Consider the following 24,313-nt stretch of genomic DNA (forward strand, 5'->3'; position numbering starts at 1 on the left):
AGAAGTGTCAGATGGCTGGCCAGCCTCTGACAGCCAGACCCTGAGCACCCACTAAAGCACAACTAAAATTATGCTATGCCACATTAACATCACTCATGGATTCTCCAGATTCCAGTACAATCTCCTGATATTTGCAGGAGTCAAAAAGCACCTGGTGTTCAACCTGTTTTACCAGAGCATTGATTCAAAGCTGTCTCTTCTTTGCCATCTCTCCACTGGTACCATCTTTTCTGAGCAATATTTCAGTGGAGCATCTGTGCACAGGCTTAACTGGAAGCAGGTGTTTGGGACCAGTTATGTGCTTAAAACTAAGTGCATACTTCAGTGTTTTTGTGGACAGCTCTTGTAGCTATTCCTCACTTTAGACCCTGCAGAGTCATCCCTCATAGCTGACAGAAACATGCCTGCAACTTAGTTGCTCAAGAATTCCTAGGAATTGCCAGAAATTGTGATACCTCTAGTTAAAATACCACTCTGTTTATGAGTTGAAACCAAATATGAAGATAAGTTCCTTTATCTCTAAAAATAATCTTTCAAGGGATGGTATTTCATATTTCAGCCTAAATAGTTCACATTTCAGCCTAAATATTTAAGTTTGATAAAAACAGAGAGCAGCTCTTCCCAGATTTGACAATTCTTTAAATTCAAGCAATTCTTAATTGAACGTATGAAGTCTATTCTGGATAAAATCCAGAGATATTCCAGGAAGATCACTGGGTTCACTTGTTTAATCTCTTTCAATGCACGACTGTGTTCAACATTTCACTATCATCTTACTGGTGTTCTCTAACAGAAATAACTTTTGGTAGAGTGGCACCTTTTTTAACAAAGAAAATTCTTTGACCCTTTTTTAAAATAATGCTATGTACCAAAAATGTCTAGACCGAAAACAGAATTTATGCAAGAATTGTTTTTTACACTTTCTGTAGCACTCCTCTGAGGTTCTCTTTTTGCAGAATTTCCATTTTAAAGTATCCAGTGAAATAGAGAACAAGATAAGTCCTCCCAAGTTAAATGTATGTGACACAATAGTAACAGATTATTTTTGGTATTTCTACTAATAGCTAAAGGATTAAATGTATCCTTTTCATTTGTTTGCACTTGAAAGTGGATGTTTATTGGATAGCAACAGAAGTCTCTTGATGTTGAGCTGTAACTACAGGCAAATTAATAGATTTGGTAGAGAATGCTGTGCAGGTGAAATATTTGCTGTCTTGACCTAGGTGCCTGCATTTCTAGAGCTCACAATGCAGTTCATGCATTTTTTATAACTGGAGAACTGCTATAACCATGACACTTAAAAATCAATCTTGTCTATACAGCAAGAATGCAAAATTTTGCAGCCTGTAAAATTCCTGGGGAATTTTCTCTTTCTTTTCATAAGCTTGTGAAGTAGCTCAAAATTGACAGTTTTTGTATAGTTATTTCTGTTATCCAGTGATTAATTCCCTCATTCCTTTTTCTTCCAGTTCCATCCCTGTGCATTTATCTGAAAGTATTTCTAAAGCCTGTCATACATTTCTGGCCATATTACATCAGTTCTTATGGGACAAACTTCTTCCCTATCCGTTGAACCATTGACCATTGCATTTTTCAGAAACACTTCTCAGGGCCTAAGGCTGTATATAAATAACTGCCTTTGAATATATTCATGTTGTCAGACTCTGGACCATGATCCAATATAAAGTGGTTCAGCTATGAGAGAGTGGTACAAAACTTGGGATCTGCCATTACAGGCAGTATCAACTCAGTTCTAAAATGGAGGATGAGATTTTTTCCCAAAAATGAACAATTCCAAATTCCCTGAGTGAACCTGGCAAACCATCCCTGTTTAACAGCTGCACTCATGTGCAATGTTGAAGGACTGCTGAGATGAAACAGCACAGATTAATATTTCCAGGGGAATTTAGGAGCCTTGGTCGGGACTAGGGCTCAATTCTGCTCTGTGGGAATGCGTAGAGGACATGACTTTAGCCAGCAAACATTTTTCAGTATTCAAGTCCTCTTCAGCAGGAATGAGCTGCTGCTACTCAGTGCTGTTTACCATAGACAACTAATTAGAGGGCACTTTATAATATGTTGTGTGGCATGGCCTCTTCTAATGGCCCAGAGAAAGCAAAAGCAAGACAGATCTGATTGCAGTAGCACAGCCCTGCACCAGACTCCTTTTCCAGCATTATCACACCAAGGCCCCTGGCACTGCCCCAGATCTGGTTACAGCTAATGAAGGAAAACTGTACACACAAATTCAGCCTGTGATGGTATTTCCATCTAAACTGTTTTCAAGTTTAGAGTGTACCTTTTGAAACAGGAAAAAAGGGAAATGAGATCCTGAGGAGATGTTTAAATTCATGAAGTCTTCATTTTTCAGGCCTTATCTTAACATTCTCTAGGCTGAGTAATAATACTCAAAGTCAGTCATACATTACAAAAATGAAAAAGCACCTACAAAAATATTGCTGCTATGTTATATTTCCAGTTGCATGTTTCTTGGGGTTTCGCAACTTTGTGATAAAATCTGACAAGGTATTTAACACTGACATGTCTACTGCAAATACTAGGTGTTTACATTTCATAGAAAGCTTCAGCTTGCCTACTGTTGGGACACTTTTCATGACTTGTCTAATTCATTTCCCCTCTATATAAGGGAGCAGGAGCTGTCTCAAATCTGTCACAGTCTATTAACTGCAGAAAGCTGATTGGAAGTCCTGACTCAGTAGCTATTTACAGTGGAACATGTCACAATGATTCCTCCTGAATATATAGTTTTATGCCTTAATTATAATCAGTAATGGAATAGACTTAATTTTAAGGCTGTGGCACAACTGATTATTACCAGGAAATTGAGACCCCAGGTAGTTCTGAAGTCAGTTGGTGTTGCCTTCCTTATGTAGCTGCAAGTCACAACTGCAGCCATGCCAGCAGCAGAGCAAAGCAAAGCCACCGTGCAAAAACCATCCCTTTTAACCAGCCCATGTTCTACCCTCTGTCTTTGAAATGTCTTTATGAAGGCAAACTTCTATCCCCAGAAGAAAGTGCACCATGCTAGTGCCATTATCCAAGGAAAAGCTCCTGCTGCAGCACTGTTGCAGTGCATGCCTCAACACCGAGGAACAGGAACAGGTAGTTACATGTTTAAACTTCAGGTTTGGCAGAGATTAGAGCAACTCAACTACTGAAGGATGATAGGATAGGATAGGATAGGATATAGGATATAGGATATAGGATATAGGATATAGGATATAGGAGCAGTGGTTTAACCCCAGCCAGCTGCTAAGCCCACACAGCCACTCACTCTCTCCCCCACCAATGGGATCAGAGAGAATTGGAAGGGTAAAAGCTGGAAAACTCATGGGTTAAGATAAAGTTTGATAGGGGAAGGAAAAGCAGTACACACAAGCAAAGCAAGAGGGAATTTATTCACCCCTTCCCAGGGACAGGCAGTCTTTCAGCCATCTCTAGGAGTGCAAGGCTCCATCACATGCAACAATGACTTGGGAAGACAAAGATCATAACTCCAAACGTTCCCTTCTTCCTCCTTATTCCTCCCACTTTATACACTGAGTATGATGTCCTGTGGCCTGGAATATCCCTTTGGTCAGTTGGAGTTGCCTTTTCCATCTGTGTCTCCTCCCAGCCCCCCAGCCACACCCAGTTCCCTCACCAGTGTGGCAGCAGAAAAAGCAGAAATGGCTTTGGCTCTGTGTAAGCCCTGCTCAGCAATAACAAAAACATCTCTATATTATCAACCCTGAAACAGCCCCATACCAGCAACTGTGAAGAAAATTAACTCTACCTCAGCCTAAATCAGCACAATAGGATAGGATAGAGCTACTTCTGTTGGAAAGGGTCTTCAATGATCCAACTGCTCACTTCCATGGCATGTTGTTAACAGTACTATTAAAATGTCTTTTGAACATTGACAGGCTTGGGGCAATAGCCCCATCTCCAGGAAGTCTGCACAGTGTTTGACCACTCTCTTGGTAAAGAAATGCATCTTAATGTCCAATCTGAACCTCCCCTGGCACAACTTTGAACCGTTCCTACATGTCCTGTCACTGGATCCACATTGCCGTCTCTGCTTTCCCTCCTCAGAGAGCTGTGAAGAGCAATGACATTGCCCCTCAGCCTGCTTCTTTCAAACAAGACAAACCCAAAGTCCTCAGCTGCTCAATCCTTTCACACTTTTACCCCTCCTAAACTCCTTTGCAATTTGCTGGAGGGGCAGGGAAAGGCACTGGGAAGAGCTGGCAGCCAGCACACACACAGCCAGCCAAGGCTCCAAGTGCAGAACAAACCCTGCTTGGTTCAGGGGGTGGCTGTGAACCACCAAAGCTCCTCCCAGTGGGACCAGTTCCATCAGCTCTCAGGTGTGGGGTTTTAGGGCTCCACTGGTGTGGAAGCATTAAAGACCCTTTTTCACCTTTGCTTTCCCTCTGAACCTAAATCGAGGAGGAATGTGAGCTGAAGGCAGGGAGCTGAGGTGAGGGAAATAGTTGCTGGGGGGTAGGTGATGAAATGAGATGAAAGAAGGAAAAGATGAGTCAATGACAAGGAAAAAGGCTGACACAGATGAAGTTTCACAACATGACTGAAACAATAAAACAGCTTGCTGCAGCCAAATGTCAGGGGCTTGGTTTTTTCTCTACTGCTAGTTTAGAGTTTTAATTTTGAGTTGGATCTCTTTTCTCCTGCTGAGGTGAGAATAACTCAATGCAGAGGTCCCTAAATCAGGCAGCCAGAAGCAAGGACTATCCTATATTCCTATGGCAACAGTGAATTGTTAGATTGTCTTAGGTGTCTTGTGAAATATCACTGTAAGAAAGAAGATAAACATGGGGAAAATAAGAAAACATATACAAATTAAAATTTAATGAAGACATATTTAGTTTGTGTAAATGCTAATGGGGTTATTTAATTGATGGGATCCAGAAACCAAAATTAATAGTCCTGAACTTCAAAAAATAGCTTTATATTCGAAGTGGGAAACAAGGTAGAAAACAGGAGAAGAGGCAGTCCATTCAATCAGAATCTTCTTGTATGTGCATTAATGTATTTTATAGATCTAAAGATGAGCAGAACTATTAGGACTTAACTGCATAAGGCATGCTCCATGCCTGATGGCATGGGCAGGGATTCAGGAAAGTTAGCCTGAAAATTCCATCTTAGAACTCTAATGCATCTTTATAATGACACTTTTTAAAGTAAAATTAAAAAAAGAAAAATAAAAGAGGAAATGAATCACATTTAATCCCTGTTTTAAATAGGGAACTATTATTGGATTGTACTAGACACAGAGCGTCTTGTTTCGGTGTTAGTCATAATACTGTTAAAAATGATCTAAAAGGTTATGGAAGCCACTCCTACAACCTCTTGCTATGATTAATGCTAGACAAAGAAATTACTTATTCTACTTTAAAGTGCTACTTTTGAGACTCCTTAAAAACTAGTGCCATATGTTTATAACTGTAACACATACCCAATAAATACAGGAAATATAGTGGTGCAGTCAGCTCTTATCCTGTAACAATCATCTCTTGCTGCAGAAGGAAGAGAGCACATGCTATTGCAGAATAAAATCTGCAAAGATTTACAGCTCTTTTCTTGCAGAAAGTTACATTGTCACTAGTAGTACCTTTGCACTGAAAGTCTGGGCACAAGTGTAATTTATCTGCCAGCTATTAGGATTGCTCAAATTAATGTCCTTTTACTCGTGGCTTACTGTTCTGAGACCAGATTTGTGCCAATCCACAGGAGGATCTCAGCATGGAACCCATCTTCAATTCAGCCCACATGTCAGCCAGAGAGTGCACTCATGGTGCAGACCCACATCAGCTCATTCCTCAGCTTATCAGGCCAGAAAATCTACCTGAGGCTCAGTTTTCTTTCTTCATTCTTCAAGTCAGCATGACAGCATCCCCAAAACAGTCCAGAGCAGCCATTAGTTAATGGAACTTCCCGAAATGTGAATGCTCTGATATTAGTGTCCATTTCAAAAATTAAGTTGGCAACTCCATTAGGACCAGCATCCGTCTGTCTTGTTATTATTAATGAGGCAAGAGAAAGCTACTTCTGCTATTCAATCATGGGAACCAAAAAAAGGACACATTACAGAGAAATTACTGAAACTCCAGCTAAAAGGTTCCAGTTACCAATAGCATCACTGAGTTTTCCCTTTGCAATATCCAGCCAAGCTTAGTGCTTTGTATGCAAACTCTGACTATTGTGACTTAAAATGCAAAAGGAAATAAAACTCACTGAGTAATAGTCTTTCATGGTTGTATTAAAATTATAAATAAACTATTTCTAGTTCTCCCTATTGTTATTCAGACTACCACTGACTTAAAATTTTCACAGACTTCTTATTTTATGTAGTGTATTGTGAGTGCCATGTATGGCAATCTTTGGGTATGGGCAAAGGAGCTTTGATCTTTCAGCACCTACTCTTTTTTTTTTTTTTTTTTTTTTTTTTTTTTAATAATATTTAGGCTTTTTTAAGACAGTATGACATGGAAAGGAAATTAAAGTCCCAGTTGCTGTTCAATTTGAAATGTGAAGGTGATGGGATTCATTGGAAAAATCCACCTGGAATCTTCCATCTGGTTCAGTGATGTTGATAATTAAGTCAGACAGATATTGTGCAGACAAATTGGAAAAAAAAAAAAATCTGTTTCCTTTCACTCTCCCACACTTGCTCTGATATTCAGCACACATACAATGCTTTTTACAGGTACTCCCTTCCAGAGCTTTTTCTCCCAAGTTTCATACAAATCTCATGACTTATAAATCCAAAGGAGTTTATCCAAGATAATTTCTTGTTTACTGTCCCTAAGGTTTTTCCCCTTGCTTGCACCTGCTGTCTGTAGGGAACTGTTTATATATTTTTCTATAAATTATATCCACAATTTGTCCTTTTCTTTCCAAAAAGCTCTACAACTAAACCAATTCTTCTTCATCCTTGGATTGTAGATTCTTTTCATTTTTCTCTGAATCATGCTAAAAAAACCCAAGCCACAGAATAAAGATTTTTTTTTTTCAAAGAAAACAAAGAATTGGTGAAAACCGCCCTGCCAATAGTCCTTGACTCAGTAAATTAAGACTTTTTAATTGCTCTTTTCAGGGATGTGTGTAGTCTAGATACTCTTGATTTTGATATATATATATATATATATGTATATATATATATATATGTGTGTGTGTGTATATGTATATGTATATATATATGTGTATGTATATGTATATATATATGTATATGTATATGTGTATAGGTATATATGTGTATATGTATATGTGTATATATATGTATATGTACATGTATATGGTTTTTAAAGGGGAGTGGTTGTCTGGGTTGTATGTTTTTAATGCAGATTTGAAATTATTTCATTCAAGCTTTTGTTTCCCTAGCAGGAGAAATGCGTTATGAAGAATGTGACTGAATTTGTGCCCTAAAATATTCCCCATCTCAGTCTTCTATTTAAGAGACTGCTTAAATTTTAGAAGAAGTTTACCTGTCTCCTTTCACTGTCTGCCTGCAAGCAGCAGGGGTTTGGGCGGCTGCTGGGAAATCACCTCATGTCTCTCTCTGGCAGAAGTGGCAGTGCACTGAGGATGCTTCTGGCAAACTTCGAATTCACAAGTGCAAGGTGCCGAGCGACATCCTGGCCATCAGGAAGCGAGCGCGCAGCCTGCGGGGGTACGGCAAAGACAAGGGCTGCAGCTGCGGGGACACCGATTACCGCGGCAGCAGGACACAGAGGAAGAGTCAGAGACAGTTCCTGAGGAACCCTAATGTGCAAAGTAAGTGTTACTTGATCTCTTGGACTATGAGGAGGAGAGCAGGGGGAAATGGCCAGCAGAGCATTTTCCTACCAGTGTGTTCTTGCTTTCACCTTCGAGTCTGATGAAGATGTCTGTAATTAGTAGGCAGGTTCTACATAATTGCCTCTGTAACAAGTACCTAAAGTGGGCATAAAGCTGGAGAGACCTTTTACAAGGGCATTTAGTGATAGGACTAAGGGAAATTGCTTTAATTGGATAGAGCAGGTTTGGGTCAGATGTTAGGAAGAAACACAGTATAAGTGAGGGTTGTCCAGAGAAGTTGTGAATGCCCATCCCTGGATGAGCTCGAGGCCAGATTAGATGGGGCTTTGAGCAAAGTGGCAAGTGATTCCTTCCCATGGCAGAGGTGCTGGAACTGGGTATTCTTCCCCACCAGTCGCATCCTTTCAGGAGCTTTCCTCTCAGTGATTCTAACGCAGCGTAGCAGCGGTATTCATCCCCCGGAGCGGGCGAGGAGCAGCGTGTGCAGGCGGCGGCGATGTTCGGGTGCCACCTCCCGGACACGCAGCCCGGTGGCTCCGCGGCGCTTCCCACGCTTGCCGAGGTGGTCACTGCGAGTGTTTTGTTGCGTGGCTCAGGCTGGGTCCAGCCGCTGTTGGGTGATGCCCGCACACCTCTGCTCCCCGAGGCGCTGCGGGAGCGCTGCTCGCTCCTTTCCCTTCGGGCTCCCCGCGCCCGTCCCGCAGGGACACGGCGAGATCACACTGGCCTCTAGTGGAGGGCTCCTACAAGAGCGTTTAGGATTCGAGCAATCCGGTTTCTTTCTGCCAATGATTTCTACAAAACAAACCTACTTGAAGAAGCTGTTTTTTTTAAAAGGAGCCCGATATTTCTTCTCTCTGTCCAGCAATGCAAGTGAATTTCTGTAGCTGTAGCAGCAGAAGCAGATTTTAGAACTTGTTGAAGAGCAGGCTGTGTTCTGCTCTCTAACTAGAGTACAGAACTGAGGAATGAAATAAAGATGGGTCTTCAAAGCAAGATGTTAGTGAAGTTGTATGCAAAACACAAAAGTTAGAAGGTGCTGCACAGATGTCTATGAACTAAGAAAATAATGTCAGTATCATTCAAAATATTTCCTGCTTTAAAGCCCCTCACACTGTGGATGTGAACAAGAATCCCTGGTATTCTTTGTACATTCAACCACAATATTGTCTGTCTTAAGTTGTCTCATTGTTTGGCCTAAATACTGTTTTGATCTAATTTCTTCCATTTGTTTAGTATGATCTAAGGAGCCTCACAGTGTGTACAGGCAGAGCTCTGCCTGGATAATTCTCAAACTGGGGAAAGTTTCCTCAAGTGATATTTTTGCAGGGTGATACCTTCTTTGTACCTTGGAAAGAGGTGCAGCCAATTCACCAGCAAGGGCTGAAGGGGGATTGTGACTGGAGCAGGTTACTTGAGGAGAGAAAGTAGGGAAAGGATGGAAAATATCTGAAGGATGCAACAGAAAAAGTTGCTTTGTTGTGCTTTAATTCTTGGCAACATTCTTACATCTCCTCCCTTCTCTGCCTCCTCCAAATCAGCCTTAACACTCCTTTGAGTAGAGCAGGGAAAGACTCATAATGATGAAATATTTTTAAGGGAGTTACTAATTCAGGCTTGTCTTCAAATGGCATGCACGAGATGCTTATATATTGCACCCTTTCAGCCACTTGTTTACTATGCAGTATCATCAGAGGCTGTTAAATGCAATAAATTGTCCCATCTGACCCCATCTTTCTGTGTAATTTTACTAAAGAGTGATATGGTTACAGACCAGAAAGATGCTTTGAAACTAGTTTCTCTGTTCATGAAGATGAATGTCCTCACTGACTTGACTGAGGCACCTGACAGCAGGGGATTGCTGAAAAGGTTTAGGGCAGGGTGGTTTGAATGAAAAGTTCAATGAGGCTCACTATCCTTTCCTTTAAAAGATTCTTTCAGGAAAGATTCAGCCTGAATCTCTCAAAGACACTGACATAAAAACTTCACTAGAACTGATGCTGCCCTGCCAAAGGCAGTACTTTCTTACAGCTGCTGTTTTCTGCTGGATGAATTATTGCTAGGTGACATGGATGTGCTCAGCATAGATGCAGCAAATGGAAATGCCCTACAACTGACTTTTGATAAGGTTAATTTTGAGTGTCTAGAGCTGTCTGTGTGTGGCTTTGCTAGACAGAACATGCTTTGCTGTGGTATTGACTGTCAGTTTTATCAGCTTGGTTTGGGTCAAGCACATTTAGCAAAAGAAGTAAGAAGTGTAAGAAAAGTCTTTCAGACTGAGACCAAACAGAGGTTCTCTTGTACATGAAATTAATGCCCCCTCAAAAGAGTCAATTGTCTTAGTTAATCTTACTCATACACAGTAACTAAAAGAGATGTAACCCCACTAAGGTCAGAGCTTTCAATGGGTAGAAGTGAAAAAATAAATCTCACTGTAGCTTTGCAATGCAGCAACTTTTTGGTGGTCTATAACTTGCACACATAAATATAGATGACATATATGTCAAAGTGTATGTACATATATACATAAATATGAATACAGATATTGATATCTGATGGATTCTTACCCTCTAAATTCTTACCTTTAAAAAGGAAAAGGTGCTAACCTTTTAAAAATTAATTTTTTACCCTAAAGTATACATTAAATATGTCACATTCCAATTTACTGGTGGTGACCTTGTTTCACAGTGCTGAATGGTTTCATTTTCCAAAGTGGTTTCTAATCCTGTGTTCTCTGATCTTTTTTTGGTGTCTCTTTCTAGATATCTGATTTCTAAGATACTGTTTTTTATTTGAAGATATACATACTAACTGTGGCATATGGTCAGACTAACATGAAATGCAGACCTCAAAGCAATCAAAATTTCATGCTACTCATGGAAATGTGGGCCACAATGTATTAAAAAAACCATTAAATGAGTTTCTGTAAAAAAAAAAATCACAACTGGTTTTATTGAACAACATTCTTCTCTTTGGAATATGTTTTGTGTTCGTGGCATAGATTGTGTATATACATATATACATACATATATGTGTGTATATATATATACACATATACACACACACACACACACACACATATATATATATATATATATATATATGTATTTGACTGTGAATGTTTCTTCTGCTTCAGAATACAAGCCTCGATTTGTTCACACTCGCCAAACCCGGTCCCTGTCTGTGGAATTTGAGGGTGAGATATATGACATAAACCTGGAGGAAGAAGAGCTGCAGGTGCTGAAGACCAGGAGTATCACCAAGCGTCACAATGTTGAAAATGAGGAGGAAGGAGAGGGAACTGCTCCTGCTGCTCGTGACATGATGGTTGCTGATGGCACTGATGCTCTAGGTCAACCCAGCTCTGTCAGAGTGACACACAAGTATGATTGCTCTCTCTATACAGAACTTTTGTTTAAAAAAGGAAAATTAAAACTAATTCTTCATTTTCTAACTGTACTCTTTCTCCCTCTGTACAATATTTGGGAGCTTGAAACTGACATCACAGAGTTCAGATACTTAAGTTGTACATAGTTGTACAACTATGTACAGCCTGAGTTGTGTTTTTTAGGAATAGGATAACATTGGAAGAGATAAGCATCTACATCATTTTTGTTATTCTCAAAAATTAAAATAAGGGTTCTGATGAAGGAGGGCCCGAGAAAAGTTCTGTCTATAGAACTGTATTTCTCAAATCAAGGAATTTCTGTTTGTCAGCATGGTGATGTCCAAAGCCCAGCCTGCACTCTGCTGGATTTTCTATCTCAATCCACTGCCTCCGTTTCTCTTGTGCTTTTTTTTTTTCCTCCCCTGCCTCTGTTTTTCTTGTGTTTTTCTCCCCTCTTGGTAGAGCTGTTTTATCAAACACAGTCGTGAATGTTTTTGTCATTGCACTGTTTTTTAACTCAAGTGCTCTGTAGACTTTTTGCTTAACCACATGTTTGAGTTCTTTCCTCTAACTGGTTCTTCCTGGTCTTTATTGATTATATTGATCCTCAGCCCTCTGACTGTGTGTTCTCTTTTTGAGTGTTCTGCCTGCTGGGAAGATCAGCCACATTCATGTGGTAAGAAGAATGTATTTCTCAGCAGCTGGTGGTTAAATAAACAACGGCACATTTGACTAACAAGAGGTTTTAAATTCTGAACAGATTTTTACTTCAGTTTCAATTTAATTTCTGATTGATTAAGAATGTACTGCATTTTTTGCATAGCAGGTACAGACCATCTGTCATGGATGACAAGTTTTCCAGAGAAAACAGATAAAAGTAATTGTTACTATTAAAACCACAGAGGAAGACCTTGTAGAGTTGCTTTTTTTTTTTTAATTTACTAATAGAATATAAAAAAATAATTTATTAGGAATATTGGAATAAAGAGAAAAAATGGGTGGATAACTGAGAAATGACTGACCTTCATTTTCCTAATTCTTAAACTCACATCTACAGATGTTTCATTCTTCCAAATGACACCATTCACTGTGAGAGGGAGCTGTACCAGTCTGCCAGAGCCTGGAAGGATCACAAGGCTTACATTGATAAGGAGGTAAGCAGTATTTTAAAATCTCAGTGAAGCCTTTACTCTGGTACCTTGTCAAAAATTCTGACTCGGAAATATTCTCCGCAGATTGAAGCTCTCCAAGACAAAATTAAGAATTTGAGGGAAGTTAGAGGACACCTAAAAAGAAGAAAACCAGATGAATGTGATTGTAGCAAACAGAGGTAAGAGAGGTGGCACTAAATACTGAATGCTAGTCTGATTTCTAAGGCTTATACATTTTCCAGGGATTTTGAAATTGAAAATAAAAAACCAAAGCTTTAGTGCTATTTATAACCATTGTAGACCCCTATTTTAGTTAGATATGAGTAGAAGCTACTGTGAACCACAAGAAGATAAATTTTAACATTTTAAGATTAAATATGCTTGTGTTCTAATGTTTGGATCCAGCTGTAGTTCTGCTATAACCTAGCATAGGATCATACAGATACAACTTTCTTAAATTAATTGAAAATTTTAAGCCTGTATAGTTCCTTAAGAAAATGTCACTGATGGTATATTTCTGGTTTGCTTTTGTATTGAAAACAGTTTCATGACCTAATAATCCTCAAAATTTTCCCTGCAGCTATTACAACAAAGAGAAGGGAGTAAAGGCCCAAGACAAACTCAAGAGCCATCTTCACCCCTTCAAGTAAGGCTGTTATTAACCTGTCATTCTCACAGCTGACTTTTTGGTGAAAAAATGTAGTTTTGGGGATTTGGGGAATTTTTTTTCGTTTGGGTTTTGTTGCATTTTTTGTGGAGAGAGGTGAGGGGAAGAAAAGGTCACGTGTAGCAAGCTATCCCATAAAATGTTCAGTAGTTTTGGACCAGCTTATATGAAAGTTTATGGATAATATTTCTTCAACCTATTGATGAAAAAAGATGAAAATAGTATTATCAGAAACTGATCAATATTTTTTTTTAAGTAGTAGTAAAACCTAAATGCAGCAGTGCATCCTTTCTGTTGCTTGCTGAAGGGAACTCAGCTGGGGAAGCTGAGCTAGGTCCTGTTCTCATCCTTCCACCTTTATAAAATCCAGAAAGGTGTAAACAACTGCCAATGCTGTTGTTAGCCAAAGAGGGACTGTTGTTAGTCAGCCATGCCTACCTTCCTCCCTGAGCAGAGAAGCAGCCCAGGAGGTGGATGGCAAGCTGCAGCTGTTCAAGGAGAGCCGGAGGAGGAAGAAGGAGCGGAAGGGGAAGCGGCGGCAGAGGAAGGGAGACGAGTGCAGCCTCCCTGGGCTGACCTGCTTCACCCACGACAACAACCACTGGCAAACAGCACCCTTCTGGAACTGTGAGTCCTGGGCCAAAATGCACATGTGGCCTAGCTTATCCTCTTTATCCTCTGCTGCATTGCCTGGTTTCCCACTTCGTGCAATCAGAGCATTATTCTGACCTTTAATGCTGTCAAAAACTTTGGCACATGAAAAGTCTACTTTAATTTTAACATTTTTATTTCAAAATATATAGTAACTTATCGTGAACAAAATTCAGGCAGTATCCGTTATGAATTCTTCCCATTATTCCACTTTTTAGATGCTAAAATATTTTCAAAATCGCAACTGCGTAGCACTTGGGTATATCAACAAAATATTGGAGGTAAAGGGTATTTTAAGTATGTTTAAACTTCAGGGTATATAGATTACTATCCTATTGAGACATACTTAAACATTTCTCAGTATTCAGCAATAACAAATAGTATTTTTCTCACTTGATGATGGAGAAAGAAAAGTGATTGATAACTTTATTTTTGGAAATTTCAAGATCAGGTGATGACTAAATTACAACATATTTGACTCCAAGCTGAAACTTTTTATTTGGAGAAAGAAGTTGTCCCCTAGTGATAATCTCTTCTGATTGTACTAGGGCTTCTGCTAATATGTACTTTACATTTAAAAATGTTCCTTAAGTAGTCATATGAATGATTTTTGTTTTAAAGACAACAATTACATTGGTTAATTTATTTTTAACTGCAGAGTAACAAAAAGTTGTGAAAAGAGTTCTCATATTGCTGTGCATTCTGGCAATGCTCCGGCAACAGTCATGGGAGGAAAAAAATGTCCTTTTGACACAGTTCACAATTTAAAGAGCTAATGTATTGTAATACCATTACTATTTTCATTCAGTCTGTTCAAAACATTGACACTGTTCACAGCTAGTCACAGTACCCCAATCTAAATAAACCTAAATGAAAACCTAAGGCAATGCCAATATTTTATTACTGTGATTAAACGGTACTAGTAGAAGAAACAAGTGTATTATTTTTGACAGAGAACTAATCACTTGTTTGTTTAATTACAGTGGGATCTTTCTGTGCTTGCACAAGCTCCAATAACAACACTTACTGGTGTTTGCGAACAGTTAATGACACCCACAATTTTCTCTTCTGTGAGTTTGCAACTGGCTTCTTGGAATATTTTGATATGAACACTGATCCCTATCAGGTAAACACCTTTCTCTGTTAAAATGTCCTTCACCAGACTCCTGCAGGGTTTCCTTAATTTTTGTTAACATTTCTTTTCTTCTCAGCTGACCAATACAGTTCACACAGTGGAAAGAGGCATTTTGAATCAATTGCACATCCAGCTGATGGAACTGAGAAGCTGTCAAGGTTACAAGCAGTGCAATCCAAGGCCAAAGGGACTTGAAACAGGTACAAGAGAAATAGCACTATCTATTTCCATTTTATTAACATTGTTTCCATCTACTTAAGTTCTGATTGTATCCATAAAGCGTCACTCTCCTAAATGTTGCTCTGAACAATTTGGAATTCTCCATACACCCTAATCCTGCACATCTGCATGACCAGGAGGCTTCTTTGCAAGTCTGCACAGGTTATTCTTGACAGATATTGGTGGCAAAACCCATCATTTGACAGAAATGCTGCAGAAGGGATATCATTGATGGAGCTAATCAATATCAGCCACATGCAGATCTTCACAGCCATAACTCTTTTCTCTCTTACAGGCTTTATCTCATTAGTTTTTGCCTCCCAGTATCAGGTGAGGTATTAAATCCTGTGTTTACTTCAAATGCTGTCTGCCTATGTGAACAACTCCATGTTCCTTACCACAACTGAGACTTAACATTGCAACTTCTAATCACTTCAGTTTTGAAGAAAGCAAAATTTCTTTACAAGAGTCCTTGAGTAAAACAAAACTGGTATTTTTACTTCAAGTCTCTGGAATTTGTTGCACTTAACTTTGGTTGATTGAACATTGTGATTTATTATTTTTTCACAGGAATGCTCCATTCTACATAATTTGTGGTGTTGCATCTTTGTATCTCTTTCTACATCTACAAATGTTTCTCTTTTTTTACAATATCTAATTGTTTGGGGGTTTCATTATTTTTGAAAACCTGTGGGTTTTCAGTTCTTTTATGTAAAACTTCCAGGAAATCTTTGTTGGACTGCAGCTCTGTCTTTATTTAACACAGTACATTTCTTTTTAGGAATTAGATGCTGTGCATGGAAAGCTACATTTTGAATGGTTTTACAAGTTCTAAACACTAACAAAAGTTACTCTTGTATTTTCCTATATCAGGAAATAAAGATGGAGGAAGCTATGATCCACACAGGTATCCACACTTTTTTATTCTCCTCAGCAGCTTCTTTCCAAATAATTGCATGACTCCAGTCCATTTCAACTAATGTCTGTATCCTGCCATGTTGCACACAGCATAGCTTTTGATGCATGCACTTTCTAACAAACCTACACTGAACTTGGCCATTGTTTTTTAGATCTACCATTCTGCATTTAACGTAGCTCATTGTCATAGCAAGACTTCATACAGCTCATATTTCATGCCTGTATTCCTTAGATGTTTACCCAAGGAAAATTACACAGAAAGAATCACCTCTTTTGGGTTGCTCTCATGTTATCGTGTTGATTTTGGATGGGTTGGAGGTGTTTTTCTGGTTTTATTTAGTAAGTCTTCACAGCTGCTTTTTAAATGTAAACTAAGTGTGCTTAAAAGGCTTTCTGAGGTACAAAGAACCTAGTCAAACCTATGGAAGCAAAGCAAAATCTTCCCACTGGCTTTTGGGAATGTTGGCAGACACTGCTTTAAGCAAAAGCAGCGCTCAATATGAGCAGCCTGTGCTCAGAAGCCAGCAGGAGAGTGTTCAATTTAAGTGTGGCAGAAAGATGAAGCTCCTTTGGGCTGGGACCAGATCAGACAAGCATGAAATTAGATTTCCTAAAAAGGTTGTATTATTTGAACTGAGGAAAAGCACTAGGTGGGTTTTTTTAAACCTAACACTTGAACCTGAGGAAAACATGACAGACAGCTCTTTGAAAGTCTATTTTTCTGTTTAAAAGTATACTTATTGTGCCTACATTACCATGCAGAGCCCTGTGTCTCCTGGTGGAGAAACCAGACAAACATAAAGCAAAAACCTGAAGAGACTGAAAAAACTGCAGATCTTAACAGTACTGCACTTGCTGTTCATTGAGCAGTCCTTGTTCTCAGAGTGAAAAACAGATTAACATCTGTGATGTGTCATATTTAGACTGGACTCCTTTTCACAATTTATCAGTTTTATACATTTCCATCTCTTTACACTTTGGAGGAGTAGCTGCTGATATACATTGCTTACTTGAAAAGTTAACAAGGGAGTCCAAGGAGTATACAAGTCTACATAAAAACTTTTCAGTCTTCAGAAAAGAACCTTGTCATTAGTTTCCAGCAGACAGAGAACAATTTAGCTAATGTATTTCAATGTATAGATCTCCAATTTAAGCACCTAAATTTTCTTTTGCAGACAATTTTATATTTTGTCAACTGAGTAGCTTTGGGATATAGGAAAATAATAAGCTTTTGTTTGGTTTGTATCCCACTGCTTGCATTGCTCATTACAGCCTGGTGGGAACTGGTTGCTGCAATGATAGAAGGTAATCCCTGTAATTATGCTTTTAAGTCTTTCATTAGAAGGAGTCCTTGTAAGCAAGCATTCCTCATTTTGACTACAGATCTAACAGAAATTGCATTTTTGAATTGTAGGATTATATTAAATAGTAGAGCACACAGGAATTAATCTTTAAATTATGTCTTCCTACACTGTTTAGCAACAAAAACATTTTAACTTCTGATACATACAGGAACATACAATAAACATTTTTGCTGCTGTGATGAATAGCAGGTATAATATAACACAAGCAATGTTGTTCTGTGCAGTGACATTCCAGACACCCAGTTTCTCAATTTACAGAAATGCCTGGGTTCAACATTTTGGTTCCAGCTCCATCTTAGTGGAATGTTTTTCTTTTCTTAAACAAAACAAAACCAAACAAAAAGAAATTAACAAACCCCATTTATCAGGAATCATTACAACAATCTACTAGAGGATCCTTTTGTTGCTGCCTGCAGAGAACAAATGGAATAACAATGGAAAGCCATCTGAACTGCTCCTTAGGCTTCCTTCAGATGATGTAGGTTCTCCACTCAGACCTGTTTCCAGTTGAAAATGCCCTGAGTTAGTAAAGCACTGCCTGTATTGCAGTAAAGCACTGGGACAGCAGGCCCATGTGGAATTAGCCAGTATAATGCTGTTTGCACAAAGGGAGAGAGAGCTTCAGCAGGGAAGGACTGGTGTCACCCCTGCCCTGGGACATGGCTCTGACAACACAGGATGTGTGAACTGCACATTCCTCTCTCCTCTCCTACTTGCCTGAAGTTTTTCAAAGCCACCAAGGATATGATTTTACCCTCCTGTCTCTACTCTCAAAGGAGACATAATCAAATCTCTCATTAGTTTTGAGATAAAACAGGCACAGATGGCATTATGGAGGATGCCAGGGTAGGATAAATGGAGAGTAAAGCTTAACTAAGGCTTGATATAAAAATGAACAAACAAACAAACAATCAAACAACAACAAAAAGCATTAGTAAGTTTTGCTTTGAACAGCAACACTTTTTTTCTCTTTTGGATCTATGTCATAGCTGAGAAATTCCAAAACATTGATCAAGGAAACAACTGCCACGCTGTTTCTCAAATGCAACTCATCTGCACTTTCCCATTTCAAACTTATTTATAACAAAATTTCTTACAGGGGAAAACCTCTTCTCTCCTCTCCTCTTCCCTCTGTTTGCTTTAATTTCAGTGGGAAACTTTTCATGCTTACTGCAAGTTGTGGTATTAAACTGTGAAGTAATTTGCTCAGTCAATCAAAATAGCTCTAGGACCTTAAGGCTTTGCTTCCTTGTTTGTTTAACATATGTGAATACAGGTTACCTCTGTCTTCAAACAAGCTATTTTCCTCTTTGTGACACAAAGATCATGGAACAATTCCCAGTGCCTTCCCAACTGTGAAACTTCTCTGAGATTGCAGAAACAGTGCCACATTTAGAGAGGAAAAAATAGGTCCAGAGTGAAGGAGCGTGTAGCTCTGACTCAGACTTTCAGCTGTTTTTAGGAACATTTCAAACCCCTTGCTGATCTTACTCCTGTGCAGCACAGCCCCACTGCCCTGCTGCTGAGCCTCCTCAGAAACCCTGCTCCTCTTCTCTGGTCCCCAGACCTGCCCAGTGCCCAGCCTGCCACCAGCTCTGTCCCCCTGCTGGGGATGGGCACCAGGGGCACCTTTATGGCTCCTGCTTTGCCCCCAGCCCCTGGTCTGTCCCCAAACCTGTTACCAACAGCATCACTTCTGTTTCAGTTCCTGCCATAACATACCAACCCACTTGACTGTCCCTACAACAATTTGTTTTTCTATACAGGCTCTGACTTGGCAAACACAAAAAACCCCTACCAATAAAAATAATAACAGAAAATAATATCTTAGAGGGTTTAGTGACTAAATTCCTTGCAAAAGCAGCCCCCTGCCTGATGTTTTCTAGGGCTCTTTATGCCTCTAAGCACTGGAAAAGTAAATCTTTCTCAAAATCTCTGTGGTTTTTAATTATCTTTTGTTTCAGGAAACAGATTATCCATAATTTGACTTTCAAAGATAGCCCTCATGTGGCCATGTCATGATTTCATTTCTCTTGTCTGCTTCAGGAAAGAAAGAAGATATTCTGTCATAGCTGTTCTACCAAATCCAAAAAGCTTTTGTTTCTTCCTGCATCAGGAAGATTGTCAAATGTTTGCAAAAGATATATATTTCTAGAATTTGATATTTAAAAAATAAAATGCTAAATTTTATGTTGTAAAATATTTCAAATTGAGAGCAAAGATTCAGGTGTTTTCAGATAATGAAAGTGGTCTCCTTTTGGTGGCAGCAGAGTAAGCCCCATACTGTAAGAAAACCTCAAGGGTTTTTTCTGACCATAATGGTATTTTTCTGACTTTCCATATGATGGATTAAATATTGGAGAGGTTCTTTTACTGTGAAATCCCAAACTAGTAATAAGCAAAGAATGTAATCTATGATAGACAGAAGTTGTATCTTCTGTTCTACTTGAATAATGAGAATGGACAACTTAAAATACAAACAAATTAACAGAGATGCCAAGAAGCATCTGTGGGGATGCAAGGCTCAATATAGATGAGGATTTGAGCTCAGTTCACATGGTTGGACTGTAGCCACTTTAATTTCTAAAGTAATTGCTACTAGCCTACCTGCCTGTACAATTTTCATGAAGAGAATAAATCGTTATCAGTGAGTTAATTACTAAAGATTGCCTGCAATACCATTTGTAAGGGCAAAATTGTCACTTTCCCTGACCAACGTGTGCATTGCTTGATTCGTCTTTCCTTGTTGTCCACCTTGTCAATAAAATCTTTCCAGTGAATTAAATATAATAGTGCTGTTCAGTGGTATAAAATGGGCTTCACATCACAGGTGATAATCTGAGTCACTATAGTAACTGTAGTGAGCTTTTAAAATATTTTGGAAATGGGTTTCTTTTGTGTCTTTGCATTTTTGGGCTGTGATCAATTAAAAATGCAGCTCTGTTGTTACTTATAAACCCATATCTATGCCCTTTATTCTGACCTATTATTTGAAAAGGCTGCTAGATATTTTCTTTGAAAGCTTTTTTAAAAAAACAAAACCTTAAGAAGATTCTCTGTGTATATTCTAACACTATTTTACTAAATGGTGCAGTCCTATAAATTAATTCAAACCAATTTTTTACAGCTTTCATTTCCCCTAATTCCTCCATGTAAACTAAAATGAATGTTTACAAAATAAATTAAAACCTCCTTGGTTACCATTTAAATAAAATGTGTCTGGTTAGTTTGTAGACAATATTTTCTAAGCTACCTAGAAACAAAATTCATGTGGGCATTGAAATTTAGGTCACCAATGGCTTTCAGAGCTAGTCCTCTCTTTTATACTTAACCATTATTTGGTTATTGCATATTTTGCTGGAATGCTCAAGAAAGGCAAATGGATTATTTGTGTACTGAAACATTTTTCCTGCCATGAAATATCAGAGGAAGGACTTACCTCTGAATGCCATCACAAAGCCCCACTATACCAGACTTAGCTCTGTTTTGCTCAGCCCAGGGATGCAGCAGGGGACAGGGAGTTCTTGCTGTGTGTTCAGCAGGGGCTGTGAACACATCCAAGGCCAGAACCATTCACCTGGTGACAGAAGAGGTGGAGTGTCTTACACCTGGAGCCTGCTTTATGAACAGTGGTGCTTTCAACCCAATTGAAGCAGAAACACACGTGGAGCTTTGCTTGCACTTTAATAGTGTTCAACAGTAGGTTGTATTCTTTCTTTCAACAGAGGACAATTATGGGATGGATGGGAAGGCTAAGCTGCCCAGTTTCATTGGCGACATTGACTGGCAAGGACTGGAAGACTTGTACAGTGTGAATGAAAGTGTATATGAATACAGACACAACTTTAGACTTAGTCTGGCTGACTGGACTAATTACTTGAAGGATGTAGATAGAATGTTTGCACTGCTGAACAGTTACTACCAGCAAAATAAACCAGACAAGGATAACACTGGTCGAAGCAATGGGCACGAATCATCCACACCGTTCACCTTGGTGGAAATGACTTCTGCTGAGGAGTCCAGCGGCCTGACTGCAGAAGAGCTGCAGCTCATTGTGCCAACAGACTTTGCAGCCCTTGCTTTGAGCACCGTGAATTTAAGCCAGGAGAGGAAACTTGAATTAAACAATGATATTCCTGAGAGAAGCAGTTTGAACGACGCACACTGGAGGAGCAGTCATCCAGCTGAAAAATGGGTGGAGGATAAAGAGTCGGACCGTTTTGATATGGATTTCAGTGGAAACGGCCTGATAGAGCTGGAGTCCCGGCACAGCTTCATGCTACAGCCCATCAGCATTCCCCAAAAAGACACTCATCACGACAGTGACACTGTGGAAGACATATTTGAAGACCAAATGTATCTTCCCATGAGGTCTGATGAACCCTTTGTCCATCAGACTGTAAACATATCCATTGGGGATTCCCCTGTCAGAACCCAAGAAGAAGGAACTTTCTTTAAAAAAACCAAACAGAGTCCTGCAAGAGAAAGTTCAAAAATCCTAAATGCAGAAGGCAGTGCCTCAGCTCCACTCTCCTTGGATTAGATCAAGTTGTAAACCATTAAATAAGTTCTCCTTTTGCTTATTAGCAAACTAATAAAGGTAATCAAAACAACTGACATTCCATGTTTTTTGTAGATACGTTTTGCAGCTAAATTGAGCCCAGTTCAGTATTTGTCTCTGTGCATTATTTTTTATTCACGTGCACATGCTTTCACTGTAATTCTCCACACTGGGAAGCAAGATTTCCAGTTTTCCATTAAAAGAAACAGTATTAACTTTCAAATGCAGTAGCACAATCTCTGAGAGCTAAAATTTATTTCTTCAAAAAGGATGTCTAAGTCACTTTCTCTATTTCCAAATGACCCCACTGTGACTGAGTGTTTCAATTCACCCTGCATAATATCTTTTTCATCAATTATTTTAACCACTGGCAATTCTGAATGCCATGCTTTCAAGTAAAATGCACTTTTAAAATCTGTATGCCATACCATTTATGCATCTAATACCTTAGAGGTTCTTAGTTCGCTCGTTGTCTTATGAAATTGTGAAACCAATAAACAGACTGACCCTGAAAGATGTAAACACCATGGACTGTGGAAACAGAATCTTCAAATATTATTTTAGAAAAAATATTGCATGTTTTTGTTACTTTATTAAATTTACTCTCAGAAAGGTATGGCTAATGATTGTTAACTGTAGAAGGATTTGCTTAAATTGGATTGTTTCCCTATATGTTGGTATTGTCAGTATTAAAATTCCATTAATTTTTCTGACCTTTTTTTTTTTCTGATTCTGGTAGAAAGGTTTACATCAGTACATAAGTATTTTTGTCATCCACCTGATTTTCATTATTTTGAGCAGTATCTTGAAAGCATTATTATAATTTTGAGTCTTAAATGCTTTTTTTGTTTTGAACAGGCATTAAAGGGAATGATAAAATCATGTTAGGTTTCCATTATTTCAGACACAAAAGGCACATGAGGGTAAAAAATAGTAGTTTAGTAATAATTTTTGTTGTTGTATTCTAAATTTTTTCTTGAACTTTACCAATCATTAAATCATATTAAGTATAATACAAAAATGACTTCGAAAACTTTCTGTATTACTCAAAACTTAAGATTTTCCCTTGCTTTTTTACAAATTTCTAAGTAATTACTACAACAGCAACAAAAGAGAATTACCTCAAACAGATGTAATTCCACAGTGTCCAACCCACGGGTGTATTTCCTACCTGTTACATGTTATTTAGTGTAGTGAATATTTTTTGGCTATTGCAAGCACTGCAGGTTAAACTTACATTCATTACATTGCATTTTAAGTTGAAACTTTTTAAAAAGGAAATTGGTTTAGTAGGATTTTAATAATTTTAAGCAGTCTTTTTGATGAACTCTGTAAATATGTTAAAATTACTAGTTCTTTATCTGATGTATGTGTCATGGGTTGATTGATAGAAAAACATATTTATGGTCATGAATGATGCTATTTGTACATAGATTTTAAGTTACTAGGATACAAACTGTGTTTTTAAATCTTGTATAATATTTCTGTGATACTTTTATAGTACAATTCTGGCTTCGGGAAAGTCTAGAAGCAATATTTCTTGAAATAAAAAGTGTTTTACTTTACCTGCTTCAGAGAAGTCCACATGATCCAGTTTTCCTCCTGAATAAGATTTATTTCAAAAGTATGTTAATAGTTTCAGTTTTAAGAATCCATCCACATTAAAAGCAACAGGTAACAAAATGACACACAATATTTTGTTAGGTATAAATTATTCCTGGAGATGTGAGCAAGGAATTTTTTTTGCTTGTTTAAGATATACTGTGATTTTAATTTTTTTAAAATCCAAATTCATCTGGTGCTTTCTTCCTTGAACTCCGTGCACTGAGCTGCACAACCAGCAGCTCCCAGAAGTAATGCAATGTTCCATGGAGCCATGTCTTGCTTTGCTGCTTTCTCTCCTCCCTGCACAGCTCTCCCTGTGACACCAATGCACTGCAGACCAGACATGCAGTGCTTACCAAGACTGAACCAAAGGGATCAGATCCCTAGTCAGGACTTGTGTCTCCTTGTACAAGAGTCAGCATGAAAAAATATTTGGCTATCAAGCTAAATTTTCAATTTTAGCTTTCAGTTTAGCTTTCTCTGTCTTACATGAACTCTGTTTGTTTGATGGCCTGTGACCAAGACTACTTTCATAGCTAAACTCAGCCTCTCAGTCTGTGCTTCTTGAACTCTTCTTTCTTTTACATAGTCCTGGGACTCTGATGCTCCTGCAGACATAAAGTTACAGTTGTTGTTTGTGGGCATCAGGGAAGTGGATGAATCCAAGTGTTGAAGAAGCAGTCCCTGCAATGTCAGATAGAGCCCTGAGAGGTCTGCCCTGAAAGCACAGTATCAAGCACAGGATCTATCTCAAAGCAGGGTGTGGAGCAGGATGAGCCAGAGAGTTTGGGAGGACTTGAAGGACAAAGGCAAATTGAAACAAGGTCCCACAC

The 24,313-nt window shown here is 38.7% G+C and overlaps 1 protein-coding gene and 1 long non-coding RNA gene across 11 annotated transcripts in view; both read left to right on the plus strand.

Moving 5' to 3' along the window:
- SULF1 (sulfatase 1) overlaps positions 1–23,440 on the plus strand; it is a 135,854-nt gene extending 112,414 nt beyond the window's left edge. For 9 of the 10 annotated variants that reach the window (XM_079299502.1, XM_079299505.1, XM_079299507.1 and 6 more), the window contains 9 exons: positions 7,590–7,797; positions 10,958–11,204; positions 12,267–12,363; positions 12,445–12,539; positions 12,941–13,006; positions 13,482–13,654; positions 14,662–14,804; positions 14,890–15,013; positions 21,040–23,440. In XM_079299502.1, the coding sequence (XP_079155628.1) occupies positions 7,590–7,797; positions 10,958–11,204; positions 12,267–12,363; positions 12,445–12,539; positions 12,941–13,006; positions 13,482–13,654; positions 14,662–14,804; positions 14,890–15,013; positions 21,040–21,857 (1,971 nt within the window). In that variant the 3' untranslated portion in view covers positions 21,858–23,440. Of the gene's footprint in view, positions 1–7,589; positions 7,798–10,957; positions 11,205–12,266; positions 12,364–12,444; positions 12,540–12,940; positions 13,007–13,481; positions 13,655–14,661; positions 14,805–14,889; positions 15,014–15,905; positions 15,940–21,039 lie in introns of all 10 variants that reach the window. The other variant, XM_079299499.1, reaches the window with a different exon arrangement.
- The window catches only part of LOC306799014, a 604,175-nt gene that overhangs the window by 170,387 nt on the left and 409,475 nt on the right, over positions 1–24,313 (plus strand). The gene's annotated exons all lie outside the window — the stretch shown is intronic.

Source organism: Erithacus rubecula (assembly GCF_903797595.1).
Source record: "Erithacus rubecula genome assembly, chromosome: 3".
NCBI lineage: Eukaryota > Metazoa > Chordata > Aves > Passeriformes > Muscicapidae > Erithacus > Erithacus rubecula.